The sequence below is a fragment of the Protobothrops mucrosquamatus genome, unplaced genomic scaffold, assembly GCF_001527695.2.
Source record: "Protobothrops mucrosquamatus isolate PMUCROS unplaced genomic scaffold, P.Mucros_1.0 scaffold_224, whole genome shotgun sequence".
Taxonomy (NCBI): domain Eukaryota; kingdom Metazoa; phylum Chordata; class Lepidosauria; order Squamata; family Viperidae; genus Protobothrops; species Protobothrops mucrosquamatus.
The window spans coordinates 1,000,194-1,020,152 of record NW_015386300.1 but is presented as its reverse complement, the minus strand read 5'-3'; the positions used below and the strand labels follow the sequence as shown (position 1 = coordinate 1,020,152).

The 19,959-nt window shown below is 38.2% G+C and overlaps 1 protein-coding gene across 2 annotated transcripts in view; it reads left to right on the top strand.

Annotated features, from left to right (window-relative positions):
* The first annotated feature begins 9,977 nt into the window (after positions 1–9,977).
* The window catches only part of UBE2D3 (ubiquitin conjugating enzyme E2 D3), a 30,716-nt gene continuing 20,734 nt past the window's right edge, over positions 9,978–19,959 (top strand). For both annotated transcript variants that reach the window (XM_015828401.1, XM_015828392.1), the window contains exon 1: positions 9,978–10,062. In XM_015828401.1, coding sequence (XP_015683887.1) covers positions 10,039–10,062 — 24 coding nt within the window. In that variant the 5' untranslated portion in view covers positions 9,978–10,038. The remainder of the gene's footprint in view (positions 10,063–19,959) is intronic.

The following is a 19,959-nucleotide window of genomic DNA, read 5'->3' as shown; positions in this document are numbered from 1 at the left end:
CCCAATGAAAATGCTTGAAATAAATTCCTGGAGCAAGTTCCCATTGATCTCAACTTCACTCAGCACAGGGACACACTGAACATCCTGAGCAGAAAGCTTCCCCTGCCACACCACTTTTCCGTTCACTAATTTTTAGCTTATATAAAATGAAAGGACTTGTTGAAGAGATAGAAGTTTTAAAAGCAGGAAAAACAATAGAATTTAGCTAAGGAGCATTATTACATTCCTAATTAATTTTACTAGTTAATTTTCTTAGAGGATTAGGTTTTCAAAGTATACAAAATCAATGCAGGAAAAAAACACCCCTATTATATTGTAGAATGCAACATCCGAAATTCTTGTTTATGCAATATGGCCAAAGAATGTACCACCTTATTCCTCCTTCATACAGCTCTTTAATCAAAGGTTATGTGAAGTCATGTGTATCCTGCAAACTTGAACCAGTTGCTATTGATGATTTATACCAGATTTGAAAGCTAAATGTACAAAAACAGCCAGGCAGGCAAAAGTGTTCATTTCTTTGTACAGTGAAGCAAATACAGTATTGTATTACTACCAGCAGGTGGTGTGATTATATATATCTTAGTAACTCTCATATGCAGTGAAGATCTGTCTGTCTATCTATTTCAAATGTGTTTTTAAATGTAATTATGTACTGCAACATTATAGCTCATTATAATCCTGAACTAGGAACATATTTTGAAAATAAGTGGAGAAAATGAATGCATAAACTTCTTACCTCCATTATTTTCCCTAAAATCTGCATCCAATTTATATGTTTTGCACCTGTGCCTTGAATTTATTTATCTAATTTTATTTCACTTACATGGCCATAAAATTGTTACCTGGCATATGAATATCTCAGTCAATTGCAATATTTTCCTGTACAGTTTCAGGGATTGAATTCCAGTTATTTCAATCACAAAAAATGTAATTTAACAAATATATCAATAGAAATATAGGCCACACTGAATACTGAATTTCAATGATATAACTTAGCAAAAATGTTTCAAACTGTATTCTTGAAGTAATAGCATCTATGAAGCTGTCCCTTTGATGTTTAGTCTATTGGTGAAAACCTATTAAAGGGCTGTAGCCTTTTATGATTTTAGGCAATATTGACAGAGAATTAACAAGGAGACTTTTTTTTTCTTTTAGTGATATTTGAGAAGACCCCATAATTGCAGGCCAGTTCTGTGGTCCAAATACCATATGACAACTGCTGTTGTGTCAGGTGAAATAAAATTAAATAGTAGTAGTAAGAAAGATAGACAGACAGATAGGCATAGATATAGGCATAGGCATGTAGATATAGATAGGTATAGATAATTATAATGATAGAGAAACAGCAACATTTATTTGCTGTAGGAAACTCAGGTTCTATTCACAACTTGATCAACCTCATAGGATGACCATTCCTTGGAAATGACTGTGAAGGAATTTTTGTATTCCACCTTGAGTTCTTGGAAGAAAGGTGGGGTGAAAGTTTAACAAATGATAGATAATACAGGGTCCACTGAAAACCTCCATTTTTAACCACCAATTAAATTGGCATTTTCCAGTTATTCTCAGAATTTAATTATAAAAGAGAAACACCACCTACTAGATTAAATAAAAACAGTGGCCTGATATACAGTATACCGTAATTAACCTGATGTTCATGTTGAATCATAAATCATAATTCTATTTTCTGTATTTAGATTAGAGTATCTAAGATAACTACATATCTGAGGCACAATATTAAGAATGTTTGAGCCTCATAATTGCAGCTGAGCGAAATTATATACAACTCTCCCAGTGGACTCACTGTCATGTAAAATATTTTAATGCTAATTGAATGTTGGCCTAATTTTAACCACTTGACACATATTTGTTATATAATTAAGACAACCTCTGTAGACAATATAAAATTAATTTTTCTTTAACTGCAACTGTAGAACAGAAAATGATTCTAATTAAATATGGAACATTTCAAGCCATAGATTAAAAAACAAGACATATTTTATTTTGGCAAGCTATCAGTTGTTCATTTTAGAATTCTGTCTTAAATTATATTATCTTCTGTCTCTACTACAATGTTCTTAAGTAGCAGGTGTATTCTATTCTTTACGCATTTTATTTTATGTACTCTATTCTTTTGAACATGAGGCTAAACAAACATTGGATGAATCAGACAACGGTGATAAAGAATAGCATTTTTATCCATAAAACCCATCCAAAGTTAGAGAGACCATTCATTTATTTAAAAAAAAATAGCAAGAGAGGGATAGTCAGAAAAGCCAAGAACAGATTTCCTCTGCCAAAGTAGTCTTTCCTGGTCTGCTTCAATAAACCCAAACTTTAGAAAATAGAAGTGCTGAAAATATTAATTGTTCAAAACAAATTCTGAATTTTTCAAAGTCATGCTACAACAGCTTTGAATTAAAGGTTATTCTATTAAGAAAAAAGAAATCAAGAATATAGTATTAAAAAGTTTTTGTTTCCAAGCCATAATTTGTTATTTTACTCTACCAAATATTTTATTACCTTTCCAGGATGTCTCTCGGAGCATTGCCATGCAGATATGTTTTGTTACATAAGTCCAGTGCTTTTTTTCTAAAAAAAAAAAAAAAAAAGGTGCCGGAACTCACACGTCATACAACCCGCCTTGCCTACCCTACAAGGTTCCATCCAAAAAAGGTGCTGGAACTCCGTTCTGGGCGTTCTATGAGAAAAAAAGCCCTTCATAAGTCCTTCTTATTTTAGGTAAGTCATAGTCAAGTAGCTATGCCCAAGGACCACATTCCTGCAAAATGACATCCCAGTCACAAGAAAAGGCTACTTCAAATTCTCTCTCTCCCTCATGTAAATGATTCAGTGGTGGCATTGCCCAGGTTTGGAGGATGAGTTACTATCCACATGTGCATCCTGCAGTGATTACTAATACATATTAGTCAGGCCAAATATACTGGGAGATATGTTCTTGGTCGTTAGAATTGCCATTCTTGACACGCATTCACCTGCTTTACTGCTAAATGATTATGAACATTCTTTTGAATATTACCATTCCATAATTCTGTTATAATGTAGAATTAAATAAATACATGACATCGTTTCTAGGGGAAGGGTTGAAACAGGGACGAAAGGATGTGCTATACACTATTCATTGTAAAGAGACACAGAGTACTATACACTAAAAAGTTCATAGAAAAAGCACATATATAAGGTATGCCCAGTTTGGGCCCCACAGCTCCAAAATGCTTCTTAGAAAATATGACCAAGAGATGGATAATAGTATTAGGCTGAATACATAGAGTAAAATTGCTGGTGTTTTGTGGGAAGGAGATTGGGGTTTGAGTGGGGTTTAAAGCAGCAAAATGGGTGCTTTAAGTTTCTGTATTAGATATCTATTGTGCCCCTAACTTTTTAAAGAAAACAGGAAAATCTTATTCATTCATTCATTTATACAGTATTTATATAGCTGCCCATCTCATAAAATGTGACTCGTTATGAAAATGTATGGTTTTGTTGTCAGATGCACTGGGGCTGCAAAATGAGTGCTGGACTAATTTATATGCCAATCTTTTCATTAAGTTAACCAATTATTCATGTCTGTGGTTTGCCTGAAACCTCTAAGGTAGGAATACATTGGGTTGGTGAACATAGTAGAAGTGCTCTGATAAACTAGTTGCCATAGATTACATGACCAGTCATAGAGTCATACACTTGCCAGGAAGCAAAATCGTGAGGTTCCTTTCTCCCATCCCTGGAATGTTCTCTATCCCCCAAATTTACCTTTATTTCTCCGGCATATACATATAATTTCAAATACAGAATGAACTGCTGCCACCCAATGGTTTTAACTTCTAAGAATGCTATGTGACCCATGAAGAGCCTAGAGGCAATCTTCTAAATAAGGATGAAGCTAGAGGATTTTAAAAAAATAAAACAATTTCAAAATTATTCAAGCTAGCTGACGCAGCTAACTAGGTGGAAACTCAAGAAACTAAACTGTGTACCTCTTTGGGATGTATCACTTTGAGGGAGGATGGGTTACATCAGCTGAAAGATGAGTAATGGCTGCCTAACTTCTACATCTATATGTATTTCAGGACTTAGTGATATTCACCTTGTCTGCCTCAGGATAAACTTTTTTTCAGAAGACATTTGTTGCAAATCATGCATAACTTGAATCTTGAATCTTCACAATGGAATTGTTTGTGTACTATTGATTTCATTGTAGAAAAACTTGAAGATGTAAATGTTTTATTTATTTCATGTGTTAACTTTTTCTTTATAGCACCTAAAAAAAACCCAATGGCTAAAAATCATGAAATCAGATTTTAAAATAATTAGAATTGGTATGAAAGTATTTTGAATATAATTTAATCTGTTGTATCCTTAGATCCCTAAAGTATAGAGATCATGACTGTTATAGAGTGATGAGAAGGACTGTATAAGGTATATATTCTCCTTCCACAGGTTCAATCCCAGGAATGAAGAATCCATGTGTAGGAATGGCCAAATTTCCTCATCTGTAGTGATAGGCTATTGGCTATTGCATATGAGCATTGTATTTAAAGGGCGGAAGATAGAATGATAACTAAAATGAATGGAGCATGCCTATTTTCATCTGTCTATCCATCCACAGGCTGCCATGGGAAAAAGATTGCTGCTGCTAGAAGTCTAGATTTAAACTAAGGCTTGCATTTTTGCCGACCCATTTTAGACAACAACAAAGCAAAATATGGGTCTGCCTCCATATTTGGAACTCTCATATATAGTCATAACAAAAAATTACTTCAAATGTTACACTAAATATATCTGAAACGGGAAGTAATATTGAAGGTTGCCAATTAAAAAGAACCTGGAAGGTTGTTATGACTTAACAATCTAACCTGCTACTGCAGTCAAGAAATCCACAATAGCATTTAAGATAATATCTCTTTTTTTTTGTTAAAATAACTCCAGTAAGGGCCTTAACCTTATTTGTTTGCATTGGTTATCAAATTACCATATTGTTAAAAATTGTCTCTTAATTTTTTGCCTGAAACTTATTTTACTATTTTCTTTGTTTTTAGAAAGTCTATAACTGTATGATCTGTCCAAATAACCTCAATTACTGAACAAATTAATTATTGGCAAAATAACATCCTATAAGAAATTCATTTGATCTAATAGAAAGATGGTAAGGATTCTAATAATAGATGGTTTTGTAATAAGGAAACTTTCTCCATGATAAGTTAAAAGAGGACATGATTGCCACCGGCCTTGAAAGAAACTATCTCTTGATTCAACTTAGGCAGCTATTGCCCTGGTACAGTTTTCCCTTTTGGGGAAAAATTGTACAAAAGATTAAAGAGGTTCAGTTTCAGAAGACATTAGTAAATGAAATGGATTACTATATCTAGGATTCTTTTAATCTGGATTCGTAACTGAAAGTGAAATGGAAACTGAAGTTTGCAGATGACACCAAACTGACAGGAGTAGCCAACACCCCAGAAGACAAACTTGGGATCCAAAAAGATCTTGACAAACTTGAACAATGGGCCCTATCCAACAAAATGAATTTTAGTGTGGAGAAAAGCAAAGTCTTATATTTAGGCAGGAAAAACCAAAGATATAAATACAGATTGGGCGAGACCTGGCTTAAAAACAGTAACTGTGAGAGGGATTTTGGAGTCCTAGTAGACGATCACTTGACTATGAGCCAGCAGTGTGCAGCAGCAACCAAAAAAGCTAATACAATCCTGGGTTGCATAAACAGAGGCATAGAATCAAGATCACGTGAAGTATTATTACTGCTTTATAAAACCCTAGTAAGACCACACCTGGAATACTGCAGCCAATTTTGGTCATCTTATCACAAAAAAGATGTTGAGAGTTTGGAAAAAATTCAGAGAAGAGCAACTAAGATGATCAAAGGCCTGGAGACTAAAACATACGAAGAACAGCTAAGGGACTTGGGTTTGGTTAGTGGTCTAAAGAAAAGAAGAAATAGGGGAGACATGATAGCAGTGTTCCAGTATCTGAGGGGCTGCCACAAGGCAGAGGGGGCCAGGTTGTTCACCAAAGCACCAGAGGGAAGGACGAGAAACAATGGTTGGAAACTGATCAAAGAGTGAAGCAACCTGGAACTAAGGAGAAACTTCCTGACAGTCAGGACAATCAACCAGTCACCACTGGAACAGCTTACCCTCAGAAATCATGGGCGCTCTATCACTGGAGATTTTTAAGAAGAGACTGGACATTCACCTGTTTGAGACGGTATAGGTTCTCCTGCTTGAGCAGGGGGCTGGATAGAAGACCTCCAAGGTCCCTTCCAGATTCTATTCTGTTCTGGTTTTCCCTATTAGACCTCAGTAGCTTTTTATATTGTTGATCATGGATCTTACTGAACTGCCTACATGATTGGAAGTTGAAGGCACCATTTTGTAGTGGCCCTGGTTTCAGAGTGTGCATGTTTGTGTGTACATGTGTTGTAGATGTAGTTGTGAGATTACTAGATACACTGCAGTTCAACAGTCTCCCTATTTAAATCTGTGAATCCACTGGGGAGAAGTCATCCATCAGTCTGGGGTGAGCTATCATCATTACTGATATCAGGCCAAATCAGAAGTCCTGTTGGCACAATCTAGTATCTGGAGACTGTGTTATGGGTAGAAACAAGTGCAAACTAAAGTCCAGTAAATGTATTTGTCTAGAAATAACTTGTTTTGGTAGTGTTGTAGATGGGGGTTGCTCTCCTGCTGAAGGAGCAAATGTGCAATTTGGGAGTCTTCCTTCTGCAGATGAAAACTGAATCAAGAAGGGCTTTCATCCAGTTGAGGCTGATATACCACTTCCAGTCCTACCTAGATCAGGATACCCGGGCAACAGTAACTCATTACCATATTACTACATGATTAGATTACTGTAACAGAGTCTCGGGGCAGCCTTGGAAATTATTCAGAAACTACAGTTGTTATAAAATGTAGTAACCAAGATTACAGCAAGTAAGCAACATAGAGCCTATTCTTTGGTTGATGCATTAGTTGCCAATTGGCTCCATTTCTAACTGCTGGTTTTTGACTTATAGAGCATTATATACCTTGGCTCTAGGTCTAGGATGCCTTTGAGATGACCTTGTCCAGAATCTTTCTAGCCTGTGTGTTCATGAAGGGATGTTGAGAGTTCAAAAGATACGGGCCTAAAGGCATTCTTTCCCTGTTTTGTGCCCATTCTTTGGAACATGTTCACAGAAGCTCTGCTGGCATTTTTTTTTTTTTTTTGAGTTCTCCATAGGGCCGAATTTTATTTGAACAGGTATGTTGGCATTATACTGGTATCATTTGGCTGATCAAGTAACAATCTGTATTCTACATATATTGATTTAAATATAACTTTTGTATTTATTGTACATTTTGAGGGATAGGTTGATCTATCGCCCGGTCTCCAACCTTCGCTTTGCGGCGAAGGTTGTTGAGAGTGTGGTTGCGCGGCAGTTCCCTCGCCACCTGGATGAAACAGATTATCTAGACCCATACCAGTCGGGCTTCAGGCCGGGACACAGCACGGAAACGGCATTGGTCACGTTGGTAAATGATCTCTGGAGGGCCCGGGACAGGGGTTATTCCTCTNCCGGTACGCTCCCACAGAGCGGGCCTCCTCAGGGTGCCGTCGGCCAAGCAATGTCGGCTGGCGACCCCCAGGGGGAGGGCCTTCTCTGTGGGTGCCCCCACCCTCTGGAACGAACTACCCCCCGAGATCCGGACGATCCCGGATCTCCTAACCTTCCGCCGCGCCCTCAAGACATGGCTTTTTCAGCAAGCGGGACTGATCTAGGGTGAATTTTAAATAGGGAAAATTTTTTAAAGATTTTAATAATGTCACAGCTATAAATATTTGGTTTTAATTGGCTTTTATAGGGGAAATGTTTTTGTGTTGTTTTAATGTGCTGTGAGCCGCCCTGAGTCCCGTGGGGAGAAGGGCGGCATATAAGTTAGTGTTAAATAAATAAATAAATAAATAAAATCTAGGCAATATAAAATTACAGTAAAAAAAATTGAGAGCAATTTCGTAAAGTGATTAAGGAGTGGGGAATCCATCTTCTAGTCCTGCCTTGAGCACAGAAGAGTGATTTTGGGCGAGTCACTGTCTCTCAGTCCTAGGAAGAAGTGGGAGATATAGAAAATTGAAATAAATTTAGCCAAACAGCTTGGGCTAATGCTTTAAATTTCAAGATGCTATACACCCAAAGAAGCCTTATTGAGTAACCCATAGCTGAGAAAACCATGGTTAATGCATAAATACAACATATGTGGATACTAAAACTGACCAGCTGAAAAAGAGCAGGGGAAAGATGGGCCAGTCAGTTGCTGGGGCAGGGAGGGAGGTTATCTCTGTTATGTTGTTTGTTCCTTGGTGGCTTAGCATGTTTAATTATTTTTACTATGGATGAACCAGGTGTTTTTTTAAAGATTTTTATCTCGCTTTTTTCATATGCAACTCAACGGTGGTGAGCCTATCAATAGTCCTTCCTCCTATTTTCCTCGCAACAACCCTGTGAAGAGAGTGACATTGAGTGACTGGCCAAAATCGCTCAGCCGGTTTTTCATGGCTAAGGCCGGGGAGTCCAACTCAGTCTCCCGATTTCTAGGCCGGCACCTTATTCTTTCAGAGTGTAATCTATTGTAGGGTTCAAATGCAGTACCATCTTGTATATAATTTTTCAGACGTTCAACATGTTCGAATCAGGGTTGAGAAAAACAATTCTCAGCTCTTAAAAAGGGGCACCTTAATTTTGGTCACATCCAGACTCCGAACTTCATTAAGATTTACTCAAGTCAACCAGCTCGTGAACAGCCTGGATATACCGAGAAGCGTAACCGTCAGCAGGTAGCATCCCATTTGGGGTGGGGGGTGGAGGGGGGGGCTGATCCAACGAAACGACAGACGCCCCGCAGACCCAGCCCAGCTGTGCGGAGGGATACAGGGCCAGACCTGCCTCGTTAAATAGATCCGGCTGTGACGGCCATTCACCTAGTGCGCAATCCCGAAAGGGAGAAGAGGGCCGAGCGGCGTATTTGCGGGAGGCGGCCGAAAGCGCGCACGCGCTTCATCCCGATTCTAACGGCAGCTGGATTGTAAGTGTTCAAGGAGGCCGTCGTTATTGTCGCGCAGGAGGCAGGGAAAAAAGCGGAGGCGCTCCGAGAGAGGGAAGAAGCCGGGGGTGGGGTGGGAGGGCTGTGCGCGTCCATGTGCTCACGTTTCGGCGCGCGCATTCCGCGTTCCCTGGTGAGCGAAGCCGGGGATTTTTCCCCCCCTACCAGGAGATAAGCTCTGTTTATCTCGCGAGAGCTTTAGCGAAGACGTTTGTGCGCCTTCCCTTTTCTCGCTTAATGCTGAAGAAAAAAATAAATTATGATGAAGGGCGCGTGCGCGAATGCCCTAGCCCCCTTTTCTCTCTTCGTTTCCCACTTTCGCTCCACCGAATGAGCGCGCGGTCTCCTTTCCTATAGCGGCATTTGAGCGTTGCTGGATTCCACCAATCGGGAGGCACTCAGGGGCGGGAGATCACGCGGGCGCGCGTTGTAGGCCCGCCTCCGCCCCAGGGGGGAGGGCGGTGGCGGAGGAGGCGGGACCTATATCTAGCTCCGCCCTTTCCTTGGCCTCGCCGGCGGCGGCGGTGGCGGCTGAGCCTGAGTTTAACTGCGTTCTTCCCCCGTTCCTCTCCGAAGGAGGTTGTCGCGGAGCCGTCGCTGCCCTTTTGCCGGAGAGGCTCGTCGGGAGACATCCGCCGATCGAAAGAGGCGGCGCCGTTGACGTCGCGGCTGGTGTTCGGTGCGGGCGGGCGCCCCCGGCTGTTTCCGGAGGAAGGAGAAAAACGCAGGCAGCGAGCGAGCGAGCGACTCCATCCCCCACCCGTAGGGAGGGAGTGCGGCAGCGGCGGCGCAGACAGGCCCGACGAGGCGGAGGCGAAGGAGGCGCAGTTCGAGTGACCCCCCCCGGCCGCGGCGGCCACCACCACCACCACCACCACCACCCTCACCGCGACGCTCTCCCCGCGCAGAAGGAAGGATGGCGCTGAAACGCATCAACAAGGTGAGCTGGGCCCCCGAAGCGGCCTCGGCCTGCCGGCTTGGCCGAGCCGCCGTGCGGAGGAAGAAGCCGGGAGGGAAGGCTGCCGCCTGCCTTTGCCCTGGGCGTTGGGCAGCGGCCCTCGACGGCTCGGCTGGGCCCGGTAGGAGCGTTACGGGCGGACGGGAGGTTGGATTGCCGGCCGCCCGGCTCGCCGCCATCGGGCCCGGTTGTGGGGTGGAAGTGGAAGCTGTCGGAACGGGCCTTTGGGACCGTTGGGACTCAGGGGGGATCGCGGAGGCTCCCAAGCTGATTCGTCCTCCCCGGAGTCTGTTCGGCTGCCGCCGGCCGTCGTATCTGCCTTCGTTGAAATTACAAAGCCGCCTGTTATGGTAGCTTACCCCCCGGGCCCCAGTCGTTTCGTATGGGGAACAATGAAAAAAGTAACCCGGATCGCCCTGTGTGCGTGTTTGTGTGTATATGTTATGTACGTGTCTGTGTGCGGCGTCTGCCTCCCATCCGCCGTCGGTTTCTGTGCCCCGGCCAGGAACTTCTTTCCCGCATTGTAAGATGGCGGCGGGCTTGCCAGTTCAGGCGCTCCCCGGGATCTCTTTCTCTCTCTCTCGCTCGCTCTTTTTTCTTCGCTCGCTTTCAGCAATAATATGACTGACACACGCAAGCTCGTCTCCGTTCTCGGCCCACCTCCATTGCAGCTGCTGGTCGGCCTGGCCCAGAGGCCTTAGCCTTTTTTGTTAAATGCGGAATCCTTGTCTTTTGCCTCCGCTCCTGACAAGGAGCGGAAGTATGTGGTGGTGGCGGCTCTGTGATGCATCGAGAATGTCGTTCTTGCACAATCTAGAAGGAGGGTGGAGTAAGGAGCTTAATGTGAACTGAGTGTCGTCGTGAGGAAGTTGGTTCCTATTTTGAGTTTAGAGGCTCACTTGTTCTGGCAGAGGGTGCGGTTTAGGTAACTTTGTCACCCACCTAGTTTCACTGGCGACGTTCCTGTAAACTAAGGGTCAAGTGTGTTTTTACAAATGGCTAGGGCAGGGGTAGTCAACCTTGGCTCTTTTATGACTCGTGGACTTCAATTCCCAGAATTCCTGAGCCAGCTTAGCTGGCTCAGGAATTCTGGGAGTTGAAGTCCACGAGTCATAAAAGAGCCAAGGTTGACTACCCCTGGGCTAGGGTCTTGGAAGTGCTAGTGACTTGCTTAAAGCTTTAACTATCCTTACGTTTGGAGATGTTTTTTCTGCCTAGCATTTTTCTGGCAAGTTCAGGGTGGGCTTGAAGATATTCTGTCCCTATAAAAGCTGTTTATAGTTAGTGCGTGTAAAGCATTAGATCAGCTGTAATAGTTGGACCACCTTTTAGATTATATTTTAGATCTATAATCTTTGACTTGCCACTTTTTCTGTTTGTGTTCAATATTAAATATGAATAGATGTAAACTTACATATAAAACTTGTTCCCCTGCAGTAGAGAATAACAACTCAAGGGAGTCACCCAGCTTTAAATAGTTTTCAAAACAACACAGAGGCAGAATATGTAGCAGCTTCAGTCTTGAATGTTTTGTTTTTTTCCTAATGTATTAAATGCTAAAGAATTGAAAGATAATCAGAGTCCTCCTGACAAAAGAGGCGCTCATATTATTGGCATTCCATTTCATCTTATTCACAAAGTCAGATTTGATTTAAAGTCTACTTGTAGGTAGTAGCTTAATTTATTGAAGCTGGGATTCTATAAATAAGAATGTAGTTGTAATAACCAAGTTTTAGAATTTAAGAGTTTATGGCTGTAATAGCATATCTTTGGTAATGTAACTGGTGTTAACTGAAATCAATGCATGTGATATGTTCTAGAACTCTCAGAGCTGATGTCTCACTTTTATCTGGTTTACCTAGGCTGTAATGAATGCATTTTTATCAGTAACACCCTTATAATGTAACATATAGACTGCCTGAGAAATGTTTCCTGGTTTGTTTGTTTTTTGTCAAATACTGGTAGCTCAAGGTTGAACTTATGGCCAGAGCCAAGTAACTAGTGGTGTACAAAATATTTTCAATTTAAAATTGTTATTGCAGATATCCTGGAAGTGTTCCAATCCTGTTTCAACCATTCTAGAAGTATTCTAATTTGGAACAGTTCTGGAATGGTCAGAACTAGTCTAACAACAGCAGAACAAGTTATTCCAAACTTGAAACAACTCTCAAGTTTGAAACATTTTGAATTAGAAAACATTTTGTATACCGTTAAAAATTATTGAAATGTGAATCAGTTCAAGTAATATTTAAATGTTCATTATTTAAATATTATCTAAGGATCTTCTATGTTCCTATTTGCTACTTTTCTCTATACTTTTGTTGCAGTTTTTTTTTATAAACTTTGAAACCACTACAAAAGCCTCTTCTTGAAAACCCTAAAAGTAACCCTTGCATGCTTAGTCAAAGTAAATGAAAACAAGTGGCTCACATTTATGATAGAACTATACCATTAATTTAGTAAACAAGTAATTATGGATAGGAGTTGTTGCTTTAGATAACCAGGTGCACTCAAGATTTCTTACTCCCTGACATTCAATAGTCGAGACACAATAATTCAAAATAGTCCCAGGCCTCAGATTGTCAATAATTACTGAAGAAATAATTCTCAATTTTGTTTCTCTTAATATATTGGCCAAATTTTAGAGATTGCATACCACCTACAAACTGAACATTTGTAAAATTCATACTATAAATACGTATCAATCTTCAGCTATAAAATTAGAATTTACTAATTGTCTTGGTATGTTTAATTCAAGGAATACTTTTTATAAAGTGTGTACTATATCCTACTTTATTACTTTTGCTTGTTCCTTCATCCCAGTAGGTGTGGTTAAACCAAGCAATCTATTATTAGTTTTTGTATTACTTCTGAGTACTGATTGTTTGGAATTGATAAAATGCCAAATAAATATGATGGAAGTTACTGTCTGGATACTTTTGTTGAGATAATAACTAAACAAACAGGATTGAGAAAAGTACATCAATATGCACATTTAATACACAATTCTGTAAAATAAAGAATAAATATTTAGCCATACTGATTTATTGCAAAATGAATAGTGGTATTTTTAGTTAAGGCAGCATCAATGGAATGTCAGTTGTAGTTCCTGCCACCAGTCTTGTTTATGAATGTGACAGAAAATTCAGTTACTTGCTAATTGAGCATAGTAGTTTACTTAGTTTATTGAACTCAGTTTAAAAGATCTAGCTATCAGATGCTAACATTTCACTTCAAGCAAGTTAGCCTACCAATCAAAAATTTTATAAAAAAATTAACAGTTACATAGTACAATGAATATATTCAGGAGTGTTAATGAAATGTTTTATTGTAGATAATGACCAGTCAATACAACAAACAGCAATACAAAGACATTAGACAGCATTGTGTTGCATATTTTATTTATGACAAATCAGAAGATAGATGGATTGTGAGAAGTATGTCTCCTGAAGCATAATATTGTCATAAAATATTGTTGATGAGATAGGTGAAATTAGAATCCGGTGTAGCCATGATGTAAAAGGGAACATAGTAAATTGATAACTTAAAACACTTTAGTCCATTGCATTACTAATTTTTTTCATGGTTCTATTTTATCAGTGTGTAGTCTGCATGGTGTCTTAGAGAACAGCTTAAACTTGTCCAGTAAAGATTTGGATAAATTGCATCTGTAGCTTTCTTAGTTCAATAGATCATTGTTACTTGATATGCATGATACTTAACTAGCTGTTCATACTTGATAAAATGTCATTTTGTATATTATATTTTTGCATTTATATTAAAATTCTGTTTGTTTTTACAGAGCTTCATCTTTTTCATTGTATACTTTAAGGTTTCTTTATTATAGTGAATGATCCTATATCAAACTATTTTCTAATAATTGTAGTGGTTTTGTGTTCCAAGATATTTGAAATGTTTGTCATTTGAGGCCTCTAATTTCAATTAATATTTGTTTGGAGGAAATAAAAGTTACAAAAAATCAGGAGATTTCGTGATGTAGCTTCCATTCAGCTGTATATTTAACTGGATACTTTTGAATTAGTTACTATCCTTAGCTAACCTTACAGGATTGTGACTATGATGTAGTGGTAGTAAACCTATTGCCTCCTAAAGAAGATATTTAAAAAATGTGAGCATGTCTATCCTCCCTAATTTTTTTTAGATCAGGCTTAAAATAATTATGAATTTGATTTGATAACATTAAATTTGCTATGTTGTACATAACATAGTGCCAAATAGTTCACCTTTAATAATTTAGATGTTAAAATTTATCTTGTATTGTAAATGTTCTAAGACTCCTTACATTAATCTGGCTTTGGCCATGTCTACTGGTTTGTTAGAGGATGAAGAAGATTATATTTTTATTGGATAAAAAAATCTGTTATTTTTGCTGATGCACTCAATGTGATTTTATGAAATTTGGAAATGAACAGATTTAATTGTTTTAGTAGTAGTTGTTTAATCTGGTGCAAAAACACTTGCTAGCAAAATTAGTATACTGGATTAACTAATTTTCTTGTCATGTTGGTTATATCAGAAAGGAATTTTTTTTATATATACTACTAGGATGCTTTCTCTCCACCCCTCAACCCTGGTCTTAACCATATTGATAGGAAACTCACAGCATTTTCATCAGTAGGTCTATTACATTTATATTATTCACTATATTGATTTGATGGGAGGAAAATTGAAATATTTTAAGTTACTTAAATGTCATTACAACCATTAAACTGTAGCGTTGCTGACATTATGGAACAGCCCTCTGTAGAGACCAGACTGATTTCCTTTTTGTTGCTATTTCAGAAGCTTGTTTTGCAGAGCTTTCCCCTGCTGTAAATGTTACGATCTTTATTTTTAATTATTTTTATCTGTAATTCATATTGTATTCTATATTGTTTTTATAGCTTTTTTTTCCTTCCATGGATGTTCCCATCTGTACTTGTTCTAAGTAAGCTGCTGAAAATTTCTTTTGATTGCAGTACCATCTTAGTATGTGAAATATCACCAGTAATCTTGCTTTACATATTTCATCACTCTGGGCTGCTCTACATGCTATTCTACTGCATGTTTTCCTGCCAGTTTTGCTTTATATGCTAGATTTGCTTTCCTAATCTTTGCTTATAGTAATATCTAGGTATCTGTCAAAGACAACTTTGTTTACAATTCTAGTTCAGGATGTCTTTGAAATTTTCTTGGTAACACATGTTAATAATTGGCATTATCTTAAGGATTCATCTTTACACATAACAGCAAATCAGGTCAGTTTGAATTGTTCTTTACATTTGGAATACTTAGTTTTCCTTGAGCACTGAGATACTTATCACACCAGAATTTTAGCCTGCATTTCTTTCCAAATAATTTTTAATGTTCACAAACCTCTATGGACAAGTTAACAAATTAAATAGCACTCCTCTGCATTATAGTATGGCATAGCTGGTGTTTTGTTTCTTAAAGTAGCTGGAGAGTTGCAAATAAAGCTTTTTCTTGGAAATTGAAGCTAGGTTATTTTACATTGATTTATGACTCTTGTAGACCAAATGTTTACAATTTCTTTACATTTTGGTTTATTAGAGTTGGAAGAAATCCCAAAGATGCTTTAAAAACAATGATAGTACTGGTAATGATAAATTGTTCAAATCTTAATAAAATTATGTTTAGCTTTATCTTGCAGTTATTAGCCATGAATGTTTGGTCCCTGCTTCCTCACAATTGTGTTGAAGAAGAGCTGTAATCCAAAATACCTTGACGCTAAGATTATATCAATAAACTAGTTCTCTGGAAATAGTGGAGTACTATATAAAGTTCAATTTATCTTTACTAGCAAGAAATTTTAGTAGGCTTTCAAAAAGGGCTGTTTTACATGCCCTCATGTGTTCTTCCTTCATCATCCTGCAGTACTGGAGAAATTTGGAGTGGCCTTGAGTACAATATGACATGGATTAATTCTATCCTAAAACTAGCTGCAGTAATACTTTTGGTTTGTTAAAAGAATTCTGGAGTTAACTATATTTGTGGACCTTGGCAGAAATCATGGAACATGTCCATGATCATTATTAAAATGTCCTTAATGAACTTAAGAGGCATTGTGTTTCCTTAAATTAGTATTGAAATTTCAGGTAGCACAGGTAGTCCTCAGCTTATGACCATAATAGATTCCAAAATTTCTGTTGTTAAGTGAAACATTTGTTAAGTGAGTTTTGCCCCATTTTACAACCTGTCTTGCCACGGTTGTTAAGTTAATTACTGCAGTTGATAAGTTAAGTGAATCTATCTTCCCCATTGACTTTGCTTGTCAGAAGGTTGCAAAAGGAGATCACATGACCTTGGGACACAGCAGCGGTCGTAAATATGAACCAGTTGCCAAGCATCTGAATTTCCATCATATGATTATGGGGATTCTGCAAAGGCTGTAACTTTGAAAAACCATCATGTCACATTTTTCAATGCCGTTGTAACTTTGAACGGTCACTAAATGAACTATTGTAAGTTGAGGACTACCTCTACTCACCATTCAGAGTTGTGATGGTGCCTAAAAATTAATTTTACTGCCCATTTACAGCCTTTGCAATGTTCCTCAGTCATATGATTGCCATTACAGTTAGTATGTGTGCTGTGCCTGACCTGAGGTACCTCTCCCCTGCAGAAGAGAAAGGGATTGCAAGAGAATAAGCTGTTTACTCTTCTACATATCAAAAGCAGTGTGACCAGGGCTGTGAGCACACTACACAAACAGAATATATTACTCTTTTGAAATTGTTTCCTCTCTGATTTCTTTGCAAGGGAATGAAAGAAGCAAGCCATTTCTGTAGGCTGGCTCTCCCTCCCTCCCTCCCTCTTTCTCTCTCCCTCCCTCCCTCACCCCCCCCTCTCTCTCTCTCACACACACACACACACACACATACACACACACACCAGAGGAAGCTCCAGGCAATTGGTGCAGTCACATTGTTTTTGATATGTACCAGATAATAAGCAGGTACTCAAGCATTCTAAAGGGCAGGGGAGTAGTTAGCAGGCAAACACAAACCGAAGAGGTGAAACAATGCAGGTAGTCCTCAACTTACGACTGATTGCTTATTGACCAAAGTTACAACAGACTCAAAAATTACTTACGACCTGCCCTCAAGTTATGGCTGTTGCACCACTTCTGTGATCACATGATTGCATTTCAGGCGTTTGGAAATTGGCTTGCATTTATGACTGGTTGCAGGGTCCCATGATCACATGATAGCATTTTGCAACATTTTTTTGCCATTTAACCCATTGGTGGATTCTCCATCTCTGTGCTGAGAAAAGGCGTTCAGGTAAGACAACGCCCCTTCTGGGTCAGTTGTCATAATTCGGGGACTACCTGTAGTATTATCTCTTTTCAGCCAGAAAGTACAGTTGCATTCACATGATTTCCAATTTAGCGACTGACTGAAGTCCCAATTATGGTAACTCCCTGTAATACAATACATTTATACATAGGTTACACATGGTTGGATAGTGACGTTTTCTTTAGAAGTCAAAATAATAGGTTGGGAAAGAGACATTTGTAAAATAAAATACTTTATTCCTCATTTTCATTGCTGAATTGGCACTATTTTAAATAATTGACTTGCATAGCTTTTTTCATGTTTTGCTTTGTTTACTTTGCAAGACCACTAAGGTACTTTGGATTTGAAGATAAAAATGCACTTTGGACTATGTAATTGTAACTTATTTCTGCAAGTATTTTAAGTAGCCTGTGCAATTCTAGTAAAAGGTGTGTTTGCACCTGAAACCACTTCTAGACAGATGCTAAGTTGTATTATCCAAGGCACTTTTCTCTCTTCAAATACAGAATGCTGTACAGCAGTGTTTCTCAACCTTGACAATTTTAAGGCATGTGGACTTCAACTCCCAGAATTCCACAGCCAGCATTGCCAAGGTTGAGAAACACTGCTGTACAGTTTTAATTGGTATATGATTTTTCTATATTTTACATGAACATGTCGAGGTTCTTTTAAAAAAGAACACTATTTATTGCAAATTCCTTTTAGCTAAAATGTCTGATTTTTGCATTAATTTTGGTACAACTTTCATAGTGAGTCTTCATTACATAAGAAAGGGCCAGAAACAGCAGAGCAGAATTTCCTAAATTCTTAATTTGATTTCCAAAATTCTGTTTTGTGTTCCATCCTTACAATTCCAGAACTACATTTTAAATTCTACAGTAGTCATTTACATAATCCATTGTGGATTGATTAATTAATGTTATCGCCTATGAAATATTTAAGACTTAGGGTTGTGATGGAAATGTCTCATGCTGAAAACTGCATTTTCAGCAACATAATCTTGAGCTAGGCAATAGGCAGTGGAAGGTAAAATATGTTATGGCTAGACAGGAAAAAAAACCCTAAGGTAGTACCAACTGTCCTGCAAGACAAATCAGGAATAACTAGATTTGGATGAATCAGCATTATCTAAGACTCCAAGTAGCAATTAAAATTGAGAAGTGTGGAGGGCATGTGCATATGCATGTAATGTATTCTAATATTAATAGCCTTGCCTTTGGAGAATTTCTTAACTGAACATTCTGGAATACTAAGTCTGAGACTTTTGTAAAGTGAATCAACTGCTATTGAACTATGATCTCTCTTCCTTAGTGCCACACATTTTACATAAAACACAAAACCACCCTTTAAAGATAGGTGACAGCAAAAATACAAATGGAAACAATGCACTTAATTACTAAGTCAAGTAATAAAGACAATGCTCTTTTTTAGATTGGCTTATCACCATTGTCATGACTTATTTGTTACAATTATATATAGAAACATCTTTGTATAAATAGCTCAGGATGAGATTTTAAATTCCATCAGTGGTTTTGTCTGGAAATATTACTTACTTTTAAAACGCCAATACTGTTCTTACAGCAATGTACTTTAAAATACAGTCATATGTTGTTTAAGAATAAGCTAAGTTGCTGTTGTTAAAATCAAGTCCTCAGCTAATTTAAGGACTGATAACTACAGAAATAACACCATTAAAACAAATTTCACTAGAGGCTATAAGACTGCTGTGTCAATAGACTTATTCCATTATTATTAACAGCCCCAAAGACTACTTGATTCAAGATTCTACTTTGAAACAAAATGGTTCACAAATTACAGGGCAAAATCCCCATAGACTGAGGTGGAGCAAAAATCACAGAACATAATCCAGTAGATTCATAGACTAAGTGCTGAAATATTCTGTGATGTATTATACCACCAGTTTTTCTTAGTATTGTACTAGTAGAAATAGTCATTCTTGGTATGTTCCCTGTAATGACTATTGAGAAAGAACTGCCAAAATAGTTCAAGATTTGTTGTCTCTATTACTGAAGTAGTTTATAACCATTTGTAATTGCCATAAAGAAAATACATTATGTAATTCCATCAAGATGCAGTATCTGGAAGCAATCGTCAAATATTATTCTCTGATAGTTAAAACCTGGAGTGAGTAAATATCCTCAGCACAACATTTTCACAATCTTCATTTAATTATGTAAAATGCCTTTTTATTACTCTAGCCTTCTGGTAAGACTTACTATGGTGTAGTTTTGTTTTGCTGCGCATAATATTCAGAATGGCAGGAGTTCCTTCCAGTCTATTTAATCCAGTCAATTTAATTTTATTATTTTATCCAGTCTACTTAATTTTATCAGTACTAAGAAACGACAGAAAACCTAACAGTCTTTAAGAATACTCAGACATCCTAGAAATGGCAGTATTATTTATTCCCAAAATGTTTACTAAAGGTTAGGAGTAGAATTAAATAACATGGCTCATGTTTCTTAAGCAAAGTCTAAGATGACTAACTAGTAATTTTATTCTCAAATATTAATTATTATTATTATTATTATTATTATTA